The following is a 22,715-nucleotide window of genomic DNA, read 5'->3' on the forward strand; positions in this document are numbered from 1 at the left end:
CCAAAGCAGAGTGCCAGACATCCCGATCCTTAAAATTATTTAATCTTGGTACAACAACTGAATAACAAAATAGAACCTTGAGCTGGGTGCCTTGAAGGAGAGACCCCCAAGCAGAGGCACCCTGGACATTTATACCCTAAACAAGCAAAAGTCTGGGGTCATCAGCTCCTGCCATGTCTTTGTGGCCTTTGTTAAGCAAAGGGTCATCAGTTCATGGCCTCTTGCCTTGGGCTCAGGCTCCTGCAGCCCCAGAGCTTAACCTGCAGCTCACACTGCAGCTGCACACCCAGCTACCTGCACTGGATATATTACACAATAGGTATATCTCATACTAGGATTTTCAGTTTATTTTTAGGTTTACCATATCCAGGCAATGGAAATCTTTCTTGTTTATATTCAAATATTCAACAAGTTTATTACTCTTTCTGTAATCTTAACTGAAATTCCAATACCTTATTTTCCAAACTACATTCTGAAGTGTTGCATACCTCATTTCCATTTTCAAGTTGCTGGTTAAGGAACCCACAGATTCTCAAAGTAGAGTGTTTTCAAATCATCTATGTTATTACTTCTACAGGCTGTACAGGGAAGTGATGAGACATGAGAAAGGTTAAAGGGGCCACACTTGTAAATGCAAGGGGTAGGAAAGAGATTGTATCTTGCTGTAACAGTTGTGCTTTAAAAAGCAGAATCCATTTTATTAAGTACAGCCAGTGTAATTAACAAGTTTTTAAGGAGTTTTCTAAGCTTCTGTTTATCTACAAAGATCTTCTGTGACTCAGAGTCAATATGAGTCTTCAGAGAAGTTCTAGCAAAATTATTTGTCAAACAACTGGATTTGAGCTAGTGTTTTAGAAAATTTAAAGAACATGTAAAGAAATGTGCTTAAAGATTCCATTTCAGATTGAACAAAACCAGGACACAGATTGCTAAGAGTTTCCAAATCTCTCTCAACCATTTTCTTCAAGATAATGATCTCCAAACAGTTGACAGATTTAAGTCTTACAATGTGCCAGAGGCTTTCTGTTCATCACAGGTGCAATTCCTGAGCTAAATTCTTCAGCTGTGGTTTGCTCCTTGATTTGCCATGTTTGTTAATCACTTGCTTGTTTTTTCATTTATCTTAGTCCTTTCATTTCCCATTCAGGAACTCCTCTTCACAAGAAGATTCCTGAAACACTGTTCATGACATAAGCATTTTTTGCTCAACACATTTTTTCTCTGCATCTGTGGGGGAAAAAAAAAGGCATTGAAATGATACATCTGAACTTTGTTTGCTGGCTCTTTTATACAAGCAAGGCATCTCCAGAGTATGATCCAGTCTAGTCAAAATCCAAAGTGGAGAAAGAATAGCAAAACAGTGTGATTTGGCCAATTGGAGAAGAAATGTGTAATAAAGCAAATTTGTGCTAGCCAGCAAAACTATCTACTTCTTTCTACACAGAACTACCTAACGATTGGGATTGGAAGGCCAAAAGATGTGCATAAGCATTTTGATTGTTTTCCACCATCCTTTTTATGCACTCAGCATCATAATATTTAATTGGTCTGTTACATATACAAGTTATATTTTAAGACAATTAAAAATTATGCTGTCTTTTTCTTAATTTTATAGCTCCGTAAATCTGTTTTCAGCATCAGAGCAAGAAACCTTCTGGAAAAAGAGACAGCAATCAATAAAATTCTAAGGTAAGAGTCAGATGTGATTTGATAATGTTTTGACTGTCATCTGATTTTGCACAACCTTGTTTATTACTACTGCTACTGGTTGTATAATATTCATAATAGTGTATCCCTTTGTAGTACATCTATCGCCTTCATTAGCAAAAATGAATTGCTCTTTGGATATTTTATATGCTTGAACAGCAAAAAGACAGGGATTGTACTTCTTCAGTATATGTTTCAATTGTATCATGCAGTAAAATCATGTTTCAGCTCTTTTCAGTTCTTCCTTCTAAATGAACCGTGTCTGTTCCTAAGGGGTGTTATTTTGCCTCAAGAATTCTAGTCTGGTTTTTGCAAATATCTGCACATAAATGTTTGCAGGGATTGTGCACTAGAAAGCATGGACTACAGCTAGTCATATTCCAAGTACTAACTGGACAATGAAGAAGATTTCAGAACCATGACTTCTTTCTGTAGAAAGATTTCGTGAATGTTTTAATAATGATCATTCCTTTTGGTCTTCCATATCAAGTAACTACTCAGCACCGTAAGTGAATAATGCCAGCCTAAGTCTCCAAGACCCATTTCTGAGATTATCATTTAGGTAACTCCATGCTGCAGTTTTTCATGCCACTCTTGGTTTTACATTAGAATGACTATTCTCAACATAAGGTGCATTAATAATGAAAACAATTTATAGGTCACAGTTTTTGCATTTATGTTTGCATTTTGTCAGTGAGAGGTCCCAGGTAAATACACAGTATTAACAGGAATCCTGATCTAAAAAGTACAGATTAAGTAAGGCAATGTTTTATGAGGAGCAGTGAACTAGGGGTTCTGCGTGATTTCTGAATTATGAAGTTTCTTGAGAAGTTTTGCAGCTCTGGTTCTGTTTAATGCTCTATAATAATACAGCACAGGAGAACTGTAGAAATTGACTTGAAACTTTTTCTGTCTTTAAACCCATATAATGACAACATAAACAATTACTAATTCAAATGAATACTCATTGTAAAAATATTATTGATAAATGTAAATGCAATACCATAAGTATTCAATCTTAACAAAATTTAGTGCACCATTTGTAAGCATTTCTTTCACTTGTGTGCCTTGATTTTACAGGAATTACTGTTACAGATAGATTAGGCAAAATACTTCTAAAAATACAGGTTTAGATACAGGCACCCTGGCAGTGTTTCAGTAAAACATTTGTAATGAAATTCTATGTTTTTATATGAGAACTGTGAAATGTTATTGACACCTCCAGGGTTCCACAAATGTCAGTTTGTTTGGTGTATTTCATATACTATACTGCAGAGGAAAAACATAGACAAAAGAAAAAACCCTACTTTTATATATTCAATTTCTTTTCTTAATCCCTGATATCATCCATTCTTTCTTAGGAGAAAAAAAATCAATTCTGGAAATTTCCCATTCAGGAACTCCTCTTCCTGAATTTTCCCATCAGCATGGAACTTCCTCCTTTTCAGGAGAAGTCTGAAATAGTGGGAGGAGAATCCGAGCAAACCATTGTTTGGACTTACTAAGTTCTCGGAGATACAAGGACAGAACCAGAAAGCAGTCCTGCCAGTTTCAATCCTGCTGAATTCCACTTAGTCCTTCAGATCATGGCTTCTGCCAAAGTCTTGTATGTAAAAAAACTTCTTATCAAATCACCTGAATTCCTCTGAAGTTTCAGAGGCAGAAGAATAAAGTTTTCATTTACTAATTTACTATTTTATTTTTAGTTATCTATTTACTCTGATCATTTAATCTACATTTACTGAGCTTTCCAATCTATTTCCTGCATCATCAGCAATAAACTTTGAGGAGCACAAAGAAAAGGAGGGAACTTCCATCAAGTAAGAAAAACACGGGTTACATGTCCTCTAATGCTTTCTTGGGCTGCTTGTAAGTAATTTACAAAGAGTCTTAAAAAGAGTCTTCTCTCTCCTGAGAAAAAGAACAAATACTGTTTCTTGTTCCTTGTTATTAACTCAAAATTATTAAATAAGCTCTGATCTAATGGCACTTGCAATGCATCTGTTCCAGCATAGGAAGATTGTGTTCATGGCATATCTGGTAGGCAAACTGATAGAGATTGCCAGTGATGGGCTGGCTGGTCCTGAGCACTGCCAGTGTTTCCGTGTTAATGACAGTGACAGCACTGTTGATGCAAAGGAATTCTACAAACAGGAAAAGAAGTGATAAGACTTACAGCTGAAACTTATGATTTGGTTTAAATAACACAGGAAAATTCAAACTCTCAACACATGAGAGATTCTAGTTCTTATTTTTGCTTTAGTTATAAATGCTGTAAACTCTTTCATAAAATTGGATGACTCTCAGCTCTTCAGAGTATCTGACAAAAGAAGAAATGGCATTTATGCCAAGAACAATAAGAGATAGCTCAGAATATCCCTTCTAAAAAGATTGCTTCCAGCAAAATCTTCATTTTTGTCTACCTGAATTACAAAGCATTTTTCCAAAGTAATACCTCTATATAGTAAAGCTGCCCATGGGCAACTTCAACTTAATAAAATTGCTGTGCTGAAAGGGAATTTTAAGTCTATTCCAGCCTAAGTCCACCTCTGACCTTCCCCCCTCTACTTTTTAAACATTGCCAAATTATTTTTTAATCAAATTGTGAATGTTTCAGTATAACCAACTGTAGAAGGACCATGTATTACACATAAGTACCTTCCTGTCTCTCTTGTGCATCCTTCTCTACCCAAACTTTTCCCCTTTTATATGCTGAGCTGCAGCTTGACATCTTCTTTCCCAAGATGAGGAAGAAGGACATCAGTAGCACTTGACCACCAAGAGAGATGGTTCATGCACTCAGTCCTAGGTGTCTCACCTGCTCATCTGCTGTTACATTATGCAGGAAATCTGCTGTCTTGGGTATCTTTGTTTTCCTGCAGCTTTCTTGCTGCACCTCCAGGGAAGCATCTCATTTCTGAGCACCCTTGTTTAGAAACCAATCTTCACCTTGCCTCCTTGAGGTCTTTGTGGAATTAGGCATGGGAACCAAGTCAAGGATGTAGCAACTACTGTCCTGATACTTTTACTCTGATCAGTGCTTTGCATCACCTTTGCCAGTGGCAGACCATGAAGGCTTAACTCTTCACATAAATCCATTCTGAGGTGGGGACTTCAACCTTGAAAAATGAAATAAAGTACAAGTCAGAGACCTTTAGAACAACTTTTTTGAAACAAGATCCATTTTAATAGTGCCTCTGAATTGCAAACAGCTCCATTCCTTTCTGAAAATTGCAGTGCATTTCCCTCAGCAGCAATAACCACTTCTAGCAAATTTACTTTCTCCTGCATATCTTCAGTGCTTCATACTTTTCTCTCACTCTGTGTTGATGCAAGCACTGCTTTTCCTCTTAAAAGCAAGTTTTGTGCCTGTAATTCTCCTGACCCTCATTCCTTGCTCGATCGTTATCTAAGAATGGGGTCTAGTCCTTTATTAGTCCCACTGGCTTTCTGAAGTAGAGAGAGTAGAGCAGGCCCAGTCAAAATGTATACACATATAAATCAGTTTGTTCTCTGCAGTGCTGAGGATAAGTTGTAAACAGCACAGAATGGTGGGGAAAATGAGTAAATTAAAAGTAATCTCACATAGTATAAAATATAATCAAAGTGTCAGTAGTGCAAAACCTGATTCTGGTGTGCATTAAACCATGCTTCACAGAATCAGAGAATGGTTGAGATTGGAAGGGACCTCTGGAAGTCATCTGGTCCAACCTTTCTGCTCAAGCAGGACCACCCAGAACAAGTTGCCCAGAACTGTATCCAGACACCTTTTGAATATCTCCAGGGAAGGAGACTCTATAATGTATATAAAAAATACATATAGTGACAGTTTGGAAAACTTTTTTTTTCAAATAGGCAGTGTTTTATTTGCTTTTCATTACAGCTGAGGCTATAGTCAACTGATGCTAGGGGTGTTGATAAGATTTTCTCTGTTCTAGACAAGATTTGTCTGATGTGTTTCCTGGTCCTGAGGGAGTAACATAACTCATACTTAAGTGGAACATTCCATTTCATAAACAATTTACTGGAAGAAGAGCATTTATCTTTAACTGAGAATGCTGGGGGAGGGAGGTACGTGGGGAAGGGAGAAAGGGGAGAAAGAATTAAGTATCCTATTCCAGTCTGTTAATATGCTAGAAGATAATTCAGACTTTGTTCATACAAGTATTTCTGCCAAATACAGTGATTTCTAGGAAAACTATAAAGTTTATCTCTAAATAAAATCTCCCTGAACACTAATACAGAAAATGAGCAAAGATCTTTTCCAAAGTAAATGATTCTATGATTCTATGATCCTAGAAGATATACCTTTGGTATCCTTTATTAGAAATTTGCCATTGTTAAGTAACTGACTTGTATTAGTTGGTCCTGACTTGCAACAAATTTCTTGGCTTATATTTTGTTTTCCATCTTAAGAGTATGATTTTTTTTTCTTCATGACTTTGAGGTTTTGACCCCATTCATTTCTCAGAACAAATATTCCAGGTAAGTTCCATTGATGATTTTTGTTATCTATGCAAAATCCAGACTTAGTCACCACCTTCCTAAATCTCTACAAGTATACAACATCACTGAATTTCACCTGCCTGATGCAAAGACAAGCAAAAATAAATACTGGAATGCACTTATCCATTGGAAAGAAGTTACTCTGTTTCATGGGGCTTGTGCCAAATGAACACCATGTTATGGATTACTGCAAAGCACAGTTATGAAGCCAAATTTTTGGGCTATGGGATCTCCAACACTGCAGGTATGGAATTGATCCATTTTGAGAGAGGTGGTAGACTGGATAGCCACTTGAGGTTTCTTCTGCATTGCTTTTATTGATTCTTCTACAGTCCAATAAAAATTGTTATTATATAAACATCTGTGAGAAGAGAAGCTGAAACAGCAAAGCAAGAATGATAATCACAATAAAAATTGGTAAATGAAAGAAAGTCTCCTACCGTAGCTCAATTGCCTGAGCAGTCACTAAAGAAAATAAGTGTCTATTTGATTTTTTGCTTTAGAGACATAAGGAAGGAAACAAGAAAAAACATGGAAAAGAAAAAAAAAACTGACTTATCCGTTGTATTTCACCAGCCAGATTCAAATTTTATTAGAAAATAGTATATTTTTCCCACAAAGAACAGTTGAGTAGATGTGGTGAAAATGTGCATTGTGCTGGCTGTTCAAAAAGTACCTTATTAAATTAAATTTATAAATGAAAGAAAGAAACACTACAACGCCTCTCAGGTGGATTCCCCATTAATCTTAGGCTGCTACATTTAACCATACATTCCAAGTTCTATGGAATTATAATGTGAGCACTGAAAGATTTAGTAAGGATAGAGAGTCCTAGAGGGTGAAAACAGTGCTGAATGATGCTGGTAACTGCACTGAAGTGCACCACACTACTAAGGCTTCAGTGTGAGCATGTTTCATGGGGAACAACAAAAGTACATAGTAATAGATGCAGTTGCTACAATTACTACATAAATACTCACACATTAAAATACAGAACCCCCCCCCCCCCAAAACAAGATGCAAGATGAGTGAGCACTTGTTGCAGAAAGAATGCCTGACTAAAAAATGGAAGCATGAGCCACATGCTTACCGTCTGCAAGAGACCTCAGAATATTCATGAAAGGTATAGTATTTTGAATTATTGATCAAAACCTTTAACATTTTATATTTGGTCAAAGAATACTACTTGAACACTGTTCATGACTTATTTTTCAGGAATTCTAAAGCATGAAATAGTTTGAAGGACTTCAAAAATGTGGACCTTCTAATTGGTTGCAGGTAATACAAACTAGGTGGTACAAACTACATGGTATCCCAATATTGTCTTGTTCTGTGTGATCTTCACCTGGCTTTCTGGTTACCTAAGGAATTACATTTTCTCTTTTGGGATATTTTATTACATTTACACTTTTCAAGGCAAATTTGGAGCAAATTTGCAGCTGCTGAACTATGTTCAGAGTTCTGCAAGGTGAGTACAAAGTCCAGAAGCTTGATATATTTCTTGTCTCTTCTTCCTTGTTTTATACCTTCTGTCTTCCTCTGCAAGTGAAAATAAACCTATCTAATATTTCAGAGAGGTGGTATAGGAAGATGAAAAGGGCAATTTTAGATAAAAAGGGTAATTTTGCTTCTGTTGCTTGAAGAAAGGTCAAGAGGTTCTGACCAGCTACAGTTACATAAAAATGTATCAAGGCAAGAAAACTGTTTTTTTAAAATTCCAATCTTCAAACCACATAGGACTGAATTTTTGACACTGTGGCACATTGATTGTGCCTGGTGTGGAAGTCAACTCCAGGTAGCCAAATCTGCCTGTGAGCTAAGGGATGAACTCTACTATCTAGTTGACAGAGGTCTAATCATTAAAGGTAATGGAGCCCAGTAAGATCTTTAGCTGACTGCTTTGTCTTTAGATGCCCACATTATGGTTACTTTAATACCTTCCAAACATCATTAATTAAATTAATTGACCAAAAATTCAATGAAGTTGTTCACATATGGACATATATAGTAATGTGTGAGATTCCAGAGGATGTCCAAAACATCCTGTGGAAGATGGCAGGTAATACACCAATTTTTAGGGATATTGTACCCTACTGTAGCAGCAGCTGGAAGCAAAGCAAAATACTCCAAGGCATGGCAGGTGATTCTGGCCACCTCTGTACAGCAAATTTAATTGGGTCCTGCATCTCCATTGGCTATGAGTTGGCTAAAAGCCTGGACAGGTGGCTCACAGGCAGGCACTGAGAGGAAGCACATACATGTACGTGTCTACAGTGAGAACACAAACCCCATTGCAGACTTTAAAACTGGCAACTCTGCAATTCGAAAAATTCACAGCACCTGCCATCTTTTTCAAAAGTCCCCAAAGATCTGCAACTCTTGGTGTCTAAGCAGCTGAAAAATATCCAGATTCTGAGTCAAAAGGATAACTAAGCCTGGCTCTTACTAAGAGTTCATACAAGGAAGATTAATTCCCAAGGCAGTAATTCCCATTAAGTGGAAAACACCAGGAGAGAGACTGTCAAAAGTAGACAAGGACTTTTCAGCTAATCTTCTTCTCTGGAAATGCATAAATGTTTCTTTGCAATTACTTGATAAAAATTTCTGATCTCTGTTCTAAACAACTAGTATTTCATTATTTCTCTGTTGACTTCAAAAGAGCTGCAGGGCTTCCAGAGGTATTGAAAATGAGGCAATGGATGTAAAAGCTAAATACAGATTTAGGAATCTAACTTAGAGATCATGAACAATGCAAAGTCTTTCTGCAGGTGTTACTTTTTATGCATGCCACTTCTGCCATAGTATGCCCATAGTATATGGCTTTGTCTATTTCACAGTATTATTACAAATCAAATAAACCATCTTGTTCATTATTCAGGTAAAGAATTTATTGCTTGAGCATTTAAAGCTGTCTTTTATTATGAATACTAAGTGTTTATGTAACTTGGAATTCAATTTGCTAAGTAAAAAAGCATGAAAAGTTGATGTACAAGTTACATTTTGATGTCAAGAAAGTAATTTTTAGCTATTAGAAGCAGAGCATAATAATTTATATCTACAGGGGAAAAAAAGAGATAAGTTAGCCTCTTTGTCACACCAAGAAGTCTCTATACAGAACTCAGACCCCAGAACTTTTAATTGTCTCTGCTGGGAAAAACTGGATTGTCATTTTAATGGAGTGAGATAGGATGTATTTTTAGGAAATAATTTTTTCCCCTTTTATTCAATCAAAAATTGCAAAGGTATTCAAGTATCTCGGTTGTTTTCTGACAGTGTTATGTGGTATCGTCCTCCACAATATAATGCATTAAATCCTTCCGTATTAAAACATTCATGATTTATCTAAGATGAGCTATGTTTTATAAGACATGCAGTAATTTTCTTGTATGTCATGATGCTTTAGTTCAGTGTAGTATAACCTAATGCTTTCTATAACAAGTGTAGCACAATGTATTTTTCTAGCATGCTAATCTGATTGGCAGCGGTGGCACTGACAAGCATTCTAAGCTTCACATTTTTGTTCCAGATATCACTTGGGATTCCTACTCATATCATTTATGTGTTTAAATCCAAAAGAAGGAGAAAAAGTGGAGAAGAGTGAAAAACAAAGCCACGGTGGGGAAAGAACATGCCATGGACACCTTTTGCCATCAAGCATGATCATTGAGCTGCCAAGGCATTTATCTAAGCCTTACAGACTGGCAGATAGAGTGGTTACACAAAGGGTGTATCATTTTTTCATCTTTTCAGAAAAAAAATGAGGATTCAGTTCAATAAAAAAGTGTGGAATATTACCAGCTGGGTCTTGTGTTTCTCTAAATGATCTCATAGCACAAAATGAGCAGTAAGGAGTGCATACTGTAAACTTTAAATTGAACCATTCTGGAAAGTTAAAACATATTTCCAATGTTGAAATTCCATTTCTCAGCCATCAGAGGGATCTCTCTGAGCTCTTTTAGTGGAAATCTCTCTTTTTCATAAGTAAATCAATTTCACTGTAGCCATCAAGATAAAGATATGCATGCTCTGTTTAGCTGTGGCACACTTACTGGCCAACAAATACTAATTTCTGCCAAAATGTGTAAAATGTGTTTGCCAAAATTAAGCAAAAACCAAAATGAACCATAAGCAAACAAGTGAGAAGACCCACACAACAAAATGCTGCATGTTGACTGCATTCCCAGAGAGCAGATATTTCATATTATGGAATATCAGCAATGTGCAGCTTTTCATTTCATCCTGGATATGGTTCCAGTTATTTTGAACACTCCAAGTTATGTTCTAGATCCTAAGTGTGTATGTCTAGCCCTGAAAGGAACTAAAATTGCTGTTGTACTTTTTTATTCCCTTCTTTATTGCTGAGAAACTGGTTTTACTGTTGGTTAATGCATTGCTTGATGCCTTTCACTCTTAGCGAAGTTTTGAGGGACCAAAAATTCTACAGCAAACTGAAAAAAAAGTCATAGATGATTCTTGCTAAGGCATGGAGAAGGTTCATCAGATGACTGGTTGTATTGCAGAGGGGAGGTCCATTGCTTGGGAAATATTTTCATGGAAAGTCCATTGCTCTTGTATTGTTATTCTCTATTGTTTTTGAAGTACTTGCTCCCCACAAAACCAAGCTGATTTCTCTGAATGTGCTACCTCTGAAATGATAATTTGTACTGAAAACTATGTCATCATCTTTACATTTCTTTGTAGGGCCTGCACTAGACAACGCATGCTGAGCGGATCATTTGAGGGGCAGCCAGCAAAGGAAAGGTCAATACTTAGTGTCCAGCATCATATACGACAAGAACGCAGGTAAAAATGGACAGAAAGGATGGTTTTAAAATTCTTAAAATAAAGATGGCAAAGGGAATTAAATTTGAGCAATCCCTAACATGTGAAAAGCCAAAACTCCTTACTTGTACAAAGAACTGAATTCTACATTCTTCATTGTAACCATAATGAAATTCATTGTACTGTATAAATGGAAAAATGCCTTTTTATTTCAAATGCCATTTCCTTTGCCAACTACAAAGCTATCAATTTAAAGATCAGAAGGACAGAAATTGTCTTATGTTAGACCAGATTGAAAACAATTGAAGAGCATATAAGCTTCTGATGTTAGCAAGAGAAAAATGATAAGAATTCAAGATAGTGGGTGGCTAGAGAGAACTGCTTTATAATGGTCACCTTATAAAGGTCAAAATTTCATCTTGAGATGTGTTGTTAAATTGATTATGATTGTTTCAGGTCACTGAGACATGGTTCAAACAGCCAGCGAATCAGCAGAGGAAAATCTCTTGAAACATTGACTCAAGATGTAAGTCCTCATAGAAATGCTGGTTTAAATTTGAGAACATAAGAAATTAGAATATATACTATCAAATAAATACTTGTGTAAGACTAATTCTATTTATGGACTTGCTTGCAATTTGTCTTTTCAAATCTTGAAAGGAAGTCATAAGACAAATGCTCTAACTGCATTAGAATTATCCTCAAAACAATTGACATGGTTATTTCACTGATAGACTTATGGTTTTGGAACACTTGCTGAGATAGATTCACTGAATCTGTAGACACTGCATTAGGAACACAACAATGCTACCCAGTACACCTTAAAAAGCGTTACTCTGGAACTGTACAAATCACTCAGGCTGGGAAAAGAACAGTTCAAAATTTCTGATGGAAGTTTAGCAATATTTTCCAAGCAGCAGAACTGTCAGACAAAGGGACAAAGACTGAAACGAAGAATAGTAATCATGGATTTCACTGTGGTGTAATTTCATGCAGTTAAGTGCGTGTTCATTTCTGCAAATTCATATGATATTTTGTGGATCTCTGCGGCAATGAAATTTCAAGATACAATATTAGTCACCCCATTTCCAAACTATCTCAGTCTTTAAAGGTTACTAAAGCAGATGTGGCTTTGCTTGTAGCTAACGGTAAGGATAACCACCAGCACTACCCCACCAGGGGTGCTTCAAAGACTCACATAACTCAGAATAGTAATGCTGATTGTTCCCTCCACTGCATGAGCTCAGACAGCATCCTGCCTCCCTCCTTCTCTCCTTCCCTCCCTCCTTCCCTCCCTGTCCCTCATCCCTGCACTCAGCAGTCACTACCTGTATGATCTGCATGCCTTGTGGCCTGGCAGCCATGCAGCAGGCTTGAGAAGCTGAAAGGGTATCTAAAGCCTTTTCTTTCCCTGTCTTTGCCCTTAGTAACTTTGATTGTATTCATTCCAGTTCAGAGAGGCTGGCTGGTCTTACAGGACCTCTGTTTTTAAAGTTAAAAGTTAGATTGGATGGAGCCTCAAGCATGAAATTAGAACTGAAATTAACCTTGATGAAAATAAGGAGCCTTTTGCTCCGTAGGTAGAAAACACTGTGCAGTATGCTTGACTGAGTTGATGTGCAGTGCATTTGGAAATAAAGATCTTTCATTTGTATATTTTTATGTAAAATACCATATCTTGCTTTCATCTGAAACATTAAAAAATAACAACCCTTAGACCTCGATTAAAAGGAATAATTTTACTTCTAGCACTCCAACACAGTGAGATACAGAAATGCACAGAGAGAAGACAGTGAGATAAAGATGATCCAAGAAAAAAAGGAACAAGCTGAAATGAAAAGGTATTTAAAAATCAAAAGTCTGAGTGTACATTTTCTGTATTAACTATTCTCTGTATGAAGTTAAAAGTATTAAGAGTTAACATGAAAAAAAGAACAAAGTGTAAGGGATATTTTTGTGAGGGATAATGTGTAACACTTAATAATTTACATTTTTTCAAAAGGAAAGTCCAGGAGGAGGAGCTGCGAGAGAATCACCCGTATTTCGATAAACCCCTTTTCATAGTTGGCCGTGAGCACAGATTCAGGAACTTCTGCCGAGTGGTGGTACGGGCTCGCTTTAATGCGTAAGTTCATTTCATAGCAACATTGGTTCCACGGGTGCTTACCTCCATGTCCTCAGCCAAGCTCTAACTTTCCTTTTCCAAGGAAAACTGCATATAGTGTGGTCACCACAGAAGCTGGCAGCCAGTGTCTCTGGTGTAGTCTTGCTGTTGGATGAAAAGAAGAAAAAAAATGCTGTGCTAGGGCAGATGTGTTTAAGCAGTCCGTGATGTTGAGATGGACAAGAATGTGGGGAAACTGTAGGTGTGAGCTGAGAGGAAAGGCTAATGTTTCCCACTTTTAGACATCTGGGAATCAGCTTGCTATTCTCTTCTTATTCCTCATCATAAGGTAAGAAGTTTTTATACACCAACAGTTACTCATAAAACAGAAAAAGGTGAAGAGAAATTAATTGCACCTCTGCTCACCATAAAAAGGGACTCAGAATGGGCTGGGGAGGTGTTCAGCTGTGGGAGATAAAAGGAGAAAAGCTGAAACCGAATGAAAACTGGGAAGACTCAGCAACTAAGCTGTAGGTATATGTGAGTGTGGCAGATAGAAATCCATGTACGAGCAGCTTTGTATAAAATCATCTCACAACTCTTCTTTTAAACCTCTGTCTCTTGCTGGCACCAGGATTTTAAAGAGTTAATGCATGTCACCTTGCATAGAGCTGTGTAAGACAGAAAATAGCTCAAGGCCATGAGCTTGGCACTTAGAAGAACTGGTTTCAGCAGCTGCTTTACCATTGATTTTCTCTGTGCCCTTCAACAAATTACTTCTAGTTAGCATGACAGGATGGTTAGATACTCAGTTTTAACCATACCTATATTCAAGTTTCTGCCACCTTAGTAGAGACATATCCTTGAGCTACATCCCCACTTTTCTATGCAACTGCTAACTTGATTGTGGTGCACTGGTCCTTGAAGCAGTTACAAATTAAAACAGAAAAAACAAAAACACACAAACAGTCAATCAAATCCACTTAGCAAGTATTTGTCAGTGCCTCTTAGGATTGCTAAGTGCCCAATGGTAACAGGATATTTATATTAAAACAGTTTAAATAAAATGTTTGCAATTATAAGAATAAATTGATTGTCTTGACCAGTCTTCTTTTTTTTTTTCATTTTCTTAAATCCTCCCTGCTTTATTTGTTGTCCTATCTAGCTTATCAAGTAAGATATTCTAGACATCTTTTTCAAACTGATAGGATACATATTATCTTCTAATAAAAAAAGGCTGAGGAATGCTGCTATGTACAACGTAGGGAGAAGCATGAGTTTAAGAAGGAAAAGTCAGTGGCTTCAGTGGGAAGGCACCTAATCCAGTATGTTCTCTGTGCTTACTGGTGTAAGGATGAACCTGGCCATGGGAGATGTTTCTCATTCTCCTTGGATGTCTTGTGCATGAAATATCTCTGGTGGTAATTCCTCAAGTCTGTTCAGTCCATTTTTTACTTTAAGCTCAGCAAAGAAGTAACGGCAATTTCACATCCCAATGGCTAGAGCTTTCCAATGAAATATAGGATGTGTCAGTGCAGATCCTGTCTTGGCATGATTTCCTATGGGAGCTGGAAGATAAGTAAAAGTGCCTATAACCAGTGGGTCAGGGGAGGCTTCCTGGAAAGTATTCTTGTAGCTTCTCCCACAGCAGTCATTCTGCTTTGTATGAAATTGATAAATAATTGCTGCAGCAGGATCTTAACTCATGTCACCCAGATATGTGCATATTACTTATAGAGTGGTTCTCACACTTTGACTGCCTAATGGCAGGTGGAGCACAGCAATTACATGGGAAAATTCAGATACAGAGGATCTAAAAATATTAATCAGAAAAAGATTAAAGAAGTAATAAAAGACATAGAGCTTGTGGAAGGGTGTGTGTGTGTGTGTGTGTGTGTGTGTGTGTATTAACTGAGGGTATCATATGATCACAGAATCATAGAGTGGTTTCAGTTGCAAGGGGCCTTAAGGATCATCTAGTTGTAGTCCCTCTGCCTTGGACAGGGACACCTTTCATTAGGTCAGGTTGCTCAGAGCCTCATCCAGCCATGGTCCAAGAAGTTTTGAAGTAATTATAAAGAACATTTTGGTACCTAAAATTCAGTAGCAGGTTATCCCCCTTATTCCAAAGAAAATTAAAAGATTAAGTCCTTGTTTATAAAATTAAAACCCAAAAACACCTGTCAGTGCAAAGAATCTTAGAGGAATTACAGGTATGCAATGAGTTAAAGCGATCCTAGCTGTGTTGATAATATGAGTGAAATTACATAGAATTAAATGAAACTTATACAGACATTTAAAATACAGACAGGATAAAATGTAGCCTTGATTTTGGACAGAAATTTCTTGGAGTTGATGGATGCATGATATAATTATAATGTTGACTAAAATAAAATGTAAATGACTGTATCTTTTCTTCTTTTTATAGTTCTAAAACAGATCCTGTTACTGGAGCTGTGAAAAATACCAAATACCATCAGCTTTAGTAAGCACTGCAAAAGTAACTTTGCTTGGTCTCATAAGCCTGCAGTATAAGTGTGTGTACACACACATGCATGGATGTGTGTAAATGTGCAAGCACATATGTATGTCTTTTTTTTTTTTTTTTTCTAAAAAGGTTTTTCTTACCATGGAGTTGTTTGGGGAGAAGGATGAACAGGAAGATGATTTTTTAATCAGACTTTTCTTCTTCACGTGCATGCAACTTCTCTAGTTTTACTACACATTTCTGAAATGCTAAAATCTTTGACACTTCTCAGCTCAATTTATTTTCCTTAGGAAAGCACTTAACTGTAGTGTAGGCACAAAGCAAGCACACAGAGCTCTGGGCATTTCTGTAATGGCATTTCCTTATGTATCATTCACAGTGACTTGCTGGGTTTGGTTACTTACCTGGATTGGGTCATGATCATTGTTACGATATGCTCCTGCATTTCCATGATGTTTGAATCCCCTTTTAGAAGAGTTATGCATGCTCCAACACTCCAGGTACTGTCACTGAATCATTTTACAATTATTGAACCACAGTCACCTTGCTTTTCTCCACTGCCTGTCCCTAAATTACGGTTGTTCTCTGCTTTTGTTTTCAGATTGCTGAATATGTTTTTGTAATATTCATGAGCATTGAGCTTAATCTGAAGATTATGGCAGATGGCTTGTTCTTTACACCAACAGCTGTCATTAGGGACTTTGGAGGAGTTATGGACATCTTTATATATCTTGTAAGTTTTTTATTTATGGAAGGTTTTTGTGGATCCTTAACTCTGATATATTTGGTTATATAAATGGTTAGTAGTGTGAAGAAATTTGTCTCTGTACCCTGATACAAATAGTAATGATACGTGGATGTGATATACACCTGGCAATTTAGTGCGGGGTCATTGTATGGCCCCTTTTAATTCTTTATTTGTTGATATGTTTTAAGTATAAGATCTGATTTTCCTTCAGAGTAAACTTGAGAACTCTGAGCTCATTTCAGCATTTTTATGCCGAAGAATCTTAAGTTTACCTGTTTCGTAGATATTAATTGCTTCTTCCCGTCTCAACAGTGTTCCTGCTTTACTGAAAGTGCTTCAAAACCATTTACCATTTGACAGAGGGCACATCTTTGTTGCTGGTGTTGCCATAGAAGAAAGCAAAGAAACCTATATCCCATATCTATCAGTAGTGCTTCTCAGGAAAAAAAATTCTCAACAGTTCTCAAGAGTTTCTGGGGAATCTCTTGCATTCCATTAAAATACAAGAGAAAGGTGTCCATTTCCTCTTCACATATGAAAGTAAACACCATAGAATGTGTCAAAACCAGTGCTCAGTATAATACAGTATGAAATATTTTCTAACTGAAGAAATTACTGAGAAAAATGGCTTTGATGGATTTAGATTAAGTCTTTCAGAGATTAATCCGCTAGGCTGCATAAAATTTGTCACAATCAATTTGTATCAAAGATTCCATTGTTAGCATAAATAAAAATATGCATACTTGTACAAAACTCCTACTGTAGTATGCATAATTCCTGTGTGCTTTAGTTTCTTGAAATCTCTCTGAATCCCTCTGCTTGTCTGAAGAAAAAAATTCGGTGGAGTAGTTCGGATATTTCAAATGTGACTGCAGTGATCTTCAAAGACTGTGGCAGAAAGTCAGAAGGACTGTTAAATCTGTTTGTTTTGGTGGAGTGGCTGCCTTTTATCACTTTATTTTTAACAATTTATATCAAGTTTTAAATAATTGGTGAGATCATCTTGATCCTCCAGTTTTTGTGCACTTACTTCTTTGTAATACTCTCACCTCTGTCCCCCTGTGATAACACTGGCTTTTAAAAAATAAGAAGCACTTAGGAAACATTAAATAAAGAAAAATTTGTCAGAGATGGTTCAGGTTACACAACACAACTGTGCTGTTTGAAAACACTTCCAAAAACATAACAATTGTGTAATGAAACCACATGGTGACAAAACCACGTATGCCTGTAACAAAGTGGTAGGAAAAAACTGTCAGGGAAACTGTTAACAGACTTTCCAGGTGAGGATTTCTCAGTTCAGCGTAGAGTCTCTGAAATGAGAAGGAGGGAGAGAAATAATGCTGCCTGCTCCAAGAATATAGTTTGTGTCCCTGTTTTGAGTCAGCCAAATTGATTTCTCCTTTTGGAACTATTCCATCTAATTAAGCATATAAAATGGATTTTGAGTCAAAGGGCAAGACAAAGACAAGCTGATGCCCATTAGTTAGGACAATAAGCCAGGACATAAGAGATCTAAGCCCTTTTTCTAAATTAGATGCTCTTTTGCCTTATTCTTTCCTTTAATTTTAAGGTAGAGACCTTCACTGACCTTCTGTGCTGTGTCTATGCCAAGTAAGACATTGTAAGCTGACCCTTCTTTGCCTTCTCCCGTCCTGTCACCTCCAGGTGAGTTTGATATTTCTGTGCTGGATGCCTCAGAACGTCCCTGCCAAATCCGGAGCTCAGCTCTTAATGGTGCTGCGCTGCCTCCGACCCCTTCGAATTTTCAAACTGGTCCCTCAGATGAGGAAGGTGGTGCGAGAGCTGTTTAGTGGCTTCAAGGAAATTTTTTTGGTATGTACCAATTATTTTTTTTTTCTTGTGAAAATATATGAAGGATTAATAAGATAACATTTTGATATAAAATTCATGCTTTCTATTCTTTTCACCATTGTTATCTGTTTACTTTTCATTGTGGTATCACTGCAGATGACCACACAAGAAGCTAAAAATTAGAATATAAGTAACTCATACTGAGTAAAGCTGTTGTAATAATTCTTTAAGGAACTATACTATTTGTTTAGCATAATTTTAGTCATAATTACACAGGAAGACTACTGAAAAAAAATCTACCCCTTTTTCACTGTTCTGGTTGGTCAGGGAATATGAGAAGTAGTGTATGGAAACTCTGCAAGAACAAAAGTAAACCTAGTTTCTGAGCTGCAGGTCTCTACCTTCAAGCTTTTTGAGAGGCAGCCAAAAACAATACCACTGTTCATCACAAATCTGGATCTCATTTTTATGTCATTGTTGTTATTATTACGATCATGGCCATGCTTACAGTAATAAGAACAACAATGGAGTCTGTGATTTCTTGATCAGACATAATCTATTGTCTTGGGACCCTATGTGGTATTGGTCAGCCTAAGAAACAGCCATCTTATTCCTTAACAGAAGGCTTTATTAGGTCAGGTTGTTATAAAACACTAAGCTACAAAATATTTGCAGATAGTGATAGAGCAAGGACAAAAAGTATAAAGCTAGTTGGCATTTCATAAATATTGTATTCTATTAAAGATATTTACATCTTCATTTGCTCATGCTTATCTTTATTGGAGCTATCCTGGAATTAAATATCTAACAATGGCTTAATCAGATTAATTAGCCTGAATCAGCAAAACAAAAGCAGCACATATGCAAGTACTCAAACAGTTCCTTTAAAGTGAGTGGCAATTCTTATGGATACAGAATTTAAGAAGATGGTACACTGAGTGCACAAAAGCTTTTATCCTTATCTGCAATTCTTAGATCCTATGTTAAAAATAAGACTAATATAACACAGCACCTGGTTACTGGATCAGAACCTAAAGAAATATGTCTGTCACCAAAGCCATATCTCCAGGTTTATACCACAAAATGATCCTCCCCGCAGTTCACCAAGGGAGCTGATCCCCTTTTTCAAGTCTGGAGAAGAAAAGTTTAACAAGTCTAACTTCATCTTTGCAGGTTTCTATTCTTTTGCTGACATTAATGCTTGTTTTTGCAAGCTTTGGAGTGCAGCTGTTTGCTGGAAAACTGGCTAAATGCAATGACCCTCACATCATCTCTAGGGTAAGAACTGCTTTTCTGCTTCAAAATAATGGTATCTAGTGCCATTTTTGCCTGCTGGGGAAAGCAAGAGGGGCAATCACAGCTATCATATGAGAAACAGAGGTAATGGGGCAATTTCTTGTTCAGAAGCAGGATGATGGAGGGTAAGGTGATTAAGAGTTCAGCAAATAAGGGTAAGGATAGGTTTCCATATAAAAACTAAAGCAGGTGCAAATACTGAGGACTGTCTAAAAAAAGTTGTCAAATGACTGTCATGTTACTTGCAAAGGACTGGATGGCACATGGAATTAATAATGGAAAATAACCTTTGCATTCCTAGGTCCACAACTGAAAAACAAGTTAGACTGCTAGAGTTCCAAATCAATGGGGATGCCGTGTGGGTTACATGGAGAAAGTTATCTGTGCTTCTTACTCCATTTGGAGAAATATCATCATGAGCTAAAGAGAACAGTGGTCTTTAGGAAAGATGTAAAAGGCTATGTAGTCTTGCAAATTGAAAAGCACTGTCAGTCCTGAAGGAAAGGGGTATATGGAACACTTACTAAGATGCATTTTTCATTTGGGTAAAAGTCCATGACTATTAATGACAGACATAAATAACCCTTCATTTCTTTGTATATTGCTTTCCCATCATGGCAAATGTGCTGTTTATGCTGGCATGTTGGCATCTCTCACAGGCTTCTGTTTAATCTCAGGCTGTGGTTTATTTCACCATAGGAGGATTGTCATGGCATCTTCAGAATAAATGTAAGTGTTTCCAAAAATCTCAATTTAAAGTTAAGACCTGGAGAGAAAAAGCCTGGATTTTGGGTGCCACGAGTCTGGTGAGTTTGCTACACTTTGGCCTATGGTTCTTCAAAAATGCAACTGTTGGTGTAGAAAAAACAGCTCAAATGTGATGACATTAAATCACTGATGGAGGGGTATAATTGTAATTCAAATGATACTAAGAGTAAAAATTCTGGCATGTTTGGTAAAAAGCCAGATATATGAAATTTTTCCAGACTTAACCTCCATTTCATAAACCAGAAAGGAAGGAAAAAACCCTCTAGGTACTGAACCTATATAGGAATTAGATTTGATTTGGTTATTATTATAGTGGGAGTTATTTCCTTGAAAAGTATCATCACTTAGTTATTCTTTAGTACTATCATGAAGGCAACCTGAGAGCCATAAAGCAACAATAGAAGCTAAGAATAAATAGGAAAAGATGGGAAGGAAAAGAAATAGAAATCAACCTGCCTACAGCTACCCATAAAAACAAATCATTATATCATGTCTAATAACAGCCTTTCTCTTCTATGGCTGTCAACCATGCCAGCCATTAGTTTCTTTCTTTTTCCAGTGCAGGGAGTCCTTATGGTCTATCTGGTGCAGAAGTGCAATAAAGCTTATTTAAAAGCTAATGTATGTTTTTTTCTAGTATTCTAATATATTTAATATTTCCCAATACCTGAACAGGCAAAACTCACTCTTTTTAATTGTTTATAGTTTTCATTTGGTTGGCATTTTGCAAAATCAGCTGAACAGGCACGATTTTTTTAATTTGCCATGTGTGTGGATAAAGAATGTACCAGCAGCGGTAGATTGAGAGCCACCCTACACTAATAAAATAGTATGCTGTGATTTGAACAGTCAGTAAAACTCTGACATCTGCAGAAGTCTTTGTTTCTGTATGCTTCAGAGAAATTCTTCCTCGAGTAAGCAAATTCAATCCTGTTCAGCTTGGTCCAGAAATAAGCAAAAACTGTCTTAATCAGCACAACTGTAAACTTTGGGGAATGTTTTGTTATTGCAGAAAAATGCTTTACCACAAAGGCATTTATACCACCTGTTCGCTGTCAGGCCAGATTATCAAGTGCCAGATGTCAGTATAAGGACTGCATTAAAAAGAACTATCTACAACTGAGAACTGTCTTTTCACTGAATGGTTGGATTCAAGAAGCACCAAACACTTAATAACTCTTCTGGAATACAACTATTTACCTTATAAACTATTGAAAAGTCATTGGGGTCCTTGGATTATCTGGCTTGGATTGTAGAGAAAGAGCAACATGCTAACCTAGCCCAAAGTGAGCACTGTTAATGTTCAGCTGGAAACATTCTCTTGAATCTCAACTGATAAAAATGGTCAGAGCACACGGTATAGGAAAGCCATGAAGATGTGTTGTCCTCTCAATAAGTTTTGCTTTATGCTATCAGTTCTTCATGATAATGAAATAGGGAACAGCATTTTCTAAACAATCTCACTGACCATGGAGTCTGAATCTTTTATGTGGGTTAGAGAATTATTTCCTGCGAGTAAATTTATTTTAGAATCTGGCCAATGCCATCAGATCAACTTTTCCCATGAATGATGTATTTTTCTTACTTCATTGGAAAAAGCTTTAAAATGCAGCAACACAGAGTCATAGAATTTTTTGGATTGGAAAGAATCTTAAAGATTCTCTAGTTTCAACCCCCTCTGCCGTGAGCAGGGGTGAGGGACACCTCGCACTACACCAGGCTGCTCAAAGCCCCATCTAGCCTGGACTTGAACAGGTTATAAGCTTTATTGCTGTGAGTCAGACTCTGAGTAAGAAAATAAAACATACATAGGGATCTAAAAAATTATGTTTACATATTTATTGCTGTTGCTATTGTTTTCTTATTCCTGATATGGAGCTTTGATATGTTTCAGAGTCTTTCACCCCAACTTTGCAAAGTATTTAAATTATAGAAGAATCTAGGTAACAAATATAACAACTTTACTGCTGGTTACACCTATTTGTGTACTGCATTTCAGGGCAAATCCTCGGAATTTTAATTTTGATAATGTAGGCAATGCAATGCTGGCACTATTTGAAGTTCTGTCATTAAAAGGCTGGGTGGAAGTCAGAGATGTTATCATTCATCGTGTTGGGCCGGTAAGGAAACACATCAGACTCTTTGAATTCTGCAACAAATAACTTTAACTCATAACAAATATGGGGTTTTTTAAACTATTAATCTTATTTTTGTCTGTTCAGATCCATGGAATCTACATCCATGTTTTTGTATTCCTTGGCTGCATGATTGGACTGACCCTTTTTGTTGGAGTTGTCATCGCTAATTTTAATGAAAACAAGGTACAAATTGAGGTGGTTTATTCTGAGTGAGAGGGTTTATTGAGTGTAGAACTGGCTCTGTGAGAAACCTGAAACTGATATTACACTGTCTATTACCTGGTAAGGCTGCCTTCAGTACTGGCTTACCAATCTTACATTTTGCAAGACTGCAAATATGGCTTCAGATACACCTGATCCATA

General features: G+C 36.9%; 1 protein-coding gene across 6 annotated transcripts in view; it reads left to right on the forward strand.

Moving 5' to 3' along the window:
• The window catches only part of NALCN (sodium leak channel, non-selective), a 229,626-nt gene that overhangs the window by 184,417 nt on the left and 22,494 nt on the right, over positions 1-22,715 (forward strand). For 5 of the 6 annotated variants that reach the window (XM_053970810.1, XM_053970812.1, XM_053970813.1 and 2 more), the window contains 13 exons: positions 1,616-1,689; positions 10,915-11,016; positions 11,452-11,521; positions 12,745-12,836; positions 12,998-13,120; positions 15,528-15,584; positions 15,967-16,087; positions 16,189-16,320; positions 18,004-18,171; positions 19,324-19,428; positions 20,146-20,252; positions 22,214-22,334; positions 22,437-22,535. In XM_053970810.1, the coding sequence (XP_053826785.1) occupies positions 1,616-1,689; positions 10,915-11,016; positions 11,452-11,521; positions 12,745-12,836; positions 12,998-13,120; positions 15,528-15,584; positions 15,967-16,087; positions 16,189-16,320; positions 18,004-18,171; positions 19,324-19,428; positions 20,146-20,252; positions 22,214-22,334; positions 22,437-22,535 (1,371 nt within the window). The remainder of the gene's footprint in view (positions 1-1,615; positions 1,690-10,914; positions 11,017-11,451; positions 11,522-12,744; positions 12,837-12,997; positions 13,121-15,527; positions 15,585-15,966; positions 16,088-16,188; positions 16,321-18,003; positions 18,172-19,323; positions 19,429-20,145; positions 20,253-22,213; positions 22,335-22,436; positions 22,536-22,715) is intronic. The other variant, XM_053970811.1, reaches the window with a different exon arrangement.

This window comes from Vidua macroura, chromosome 2 (genome assembly GCF_024509145.1).
Source record: "Vidua macroura isolate BioBank_ID:100142 chromosome 2, ASM2450914v1, whole genome shotgun sequence".
In the NCBI taxonomy this organism is placed as follows: Eukaryota; Metazoa; Chordata; class Aves; order Passeriformes; family Viduidae; genus Vidua; species Vidua macroura.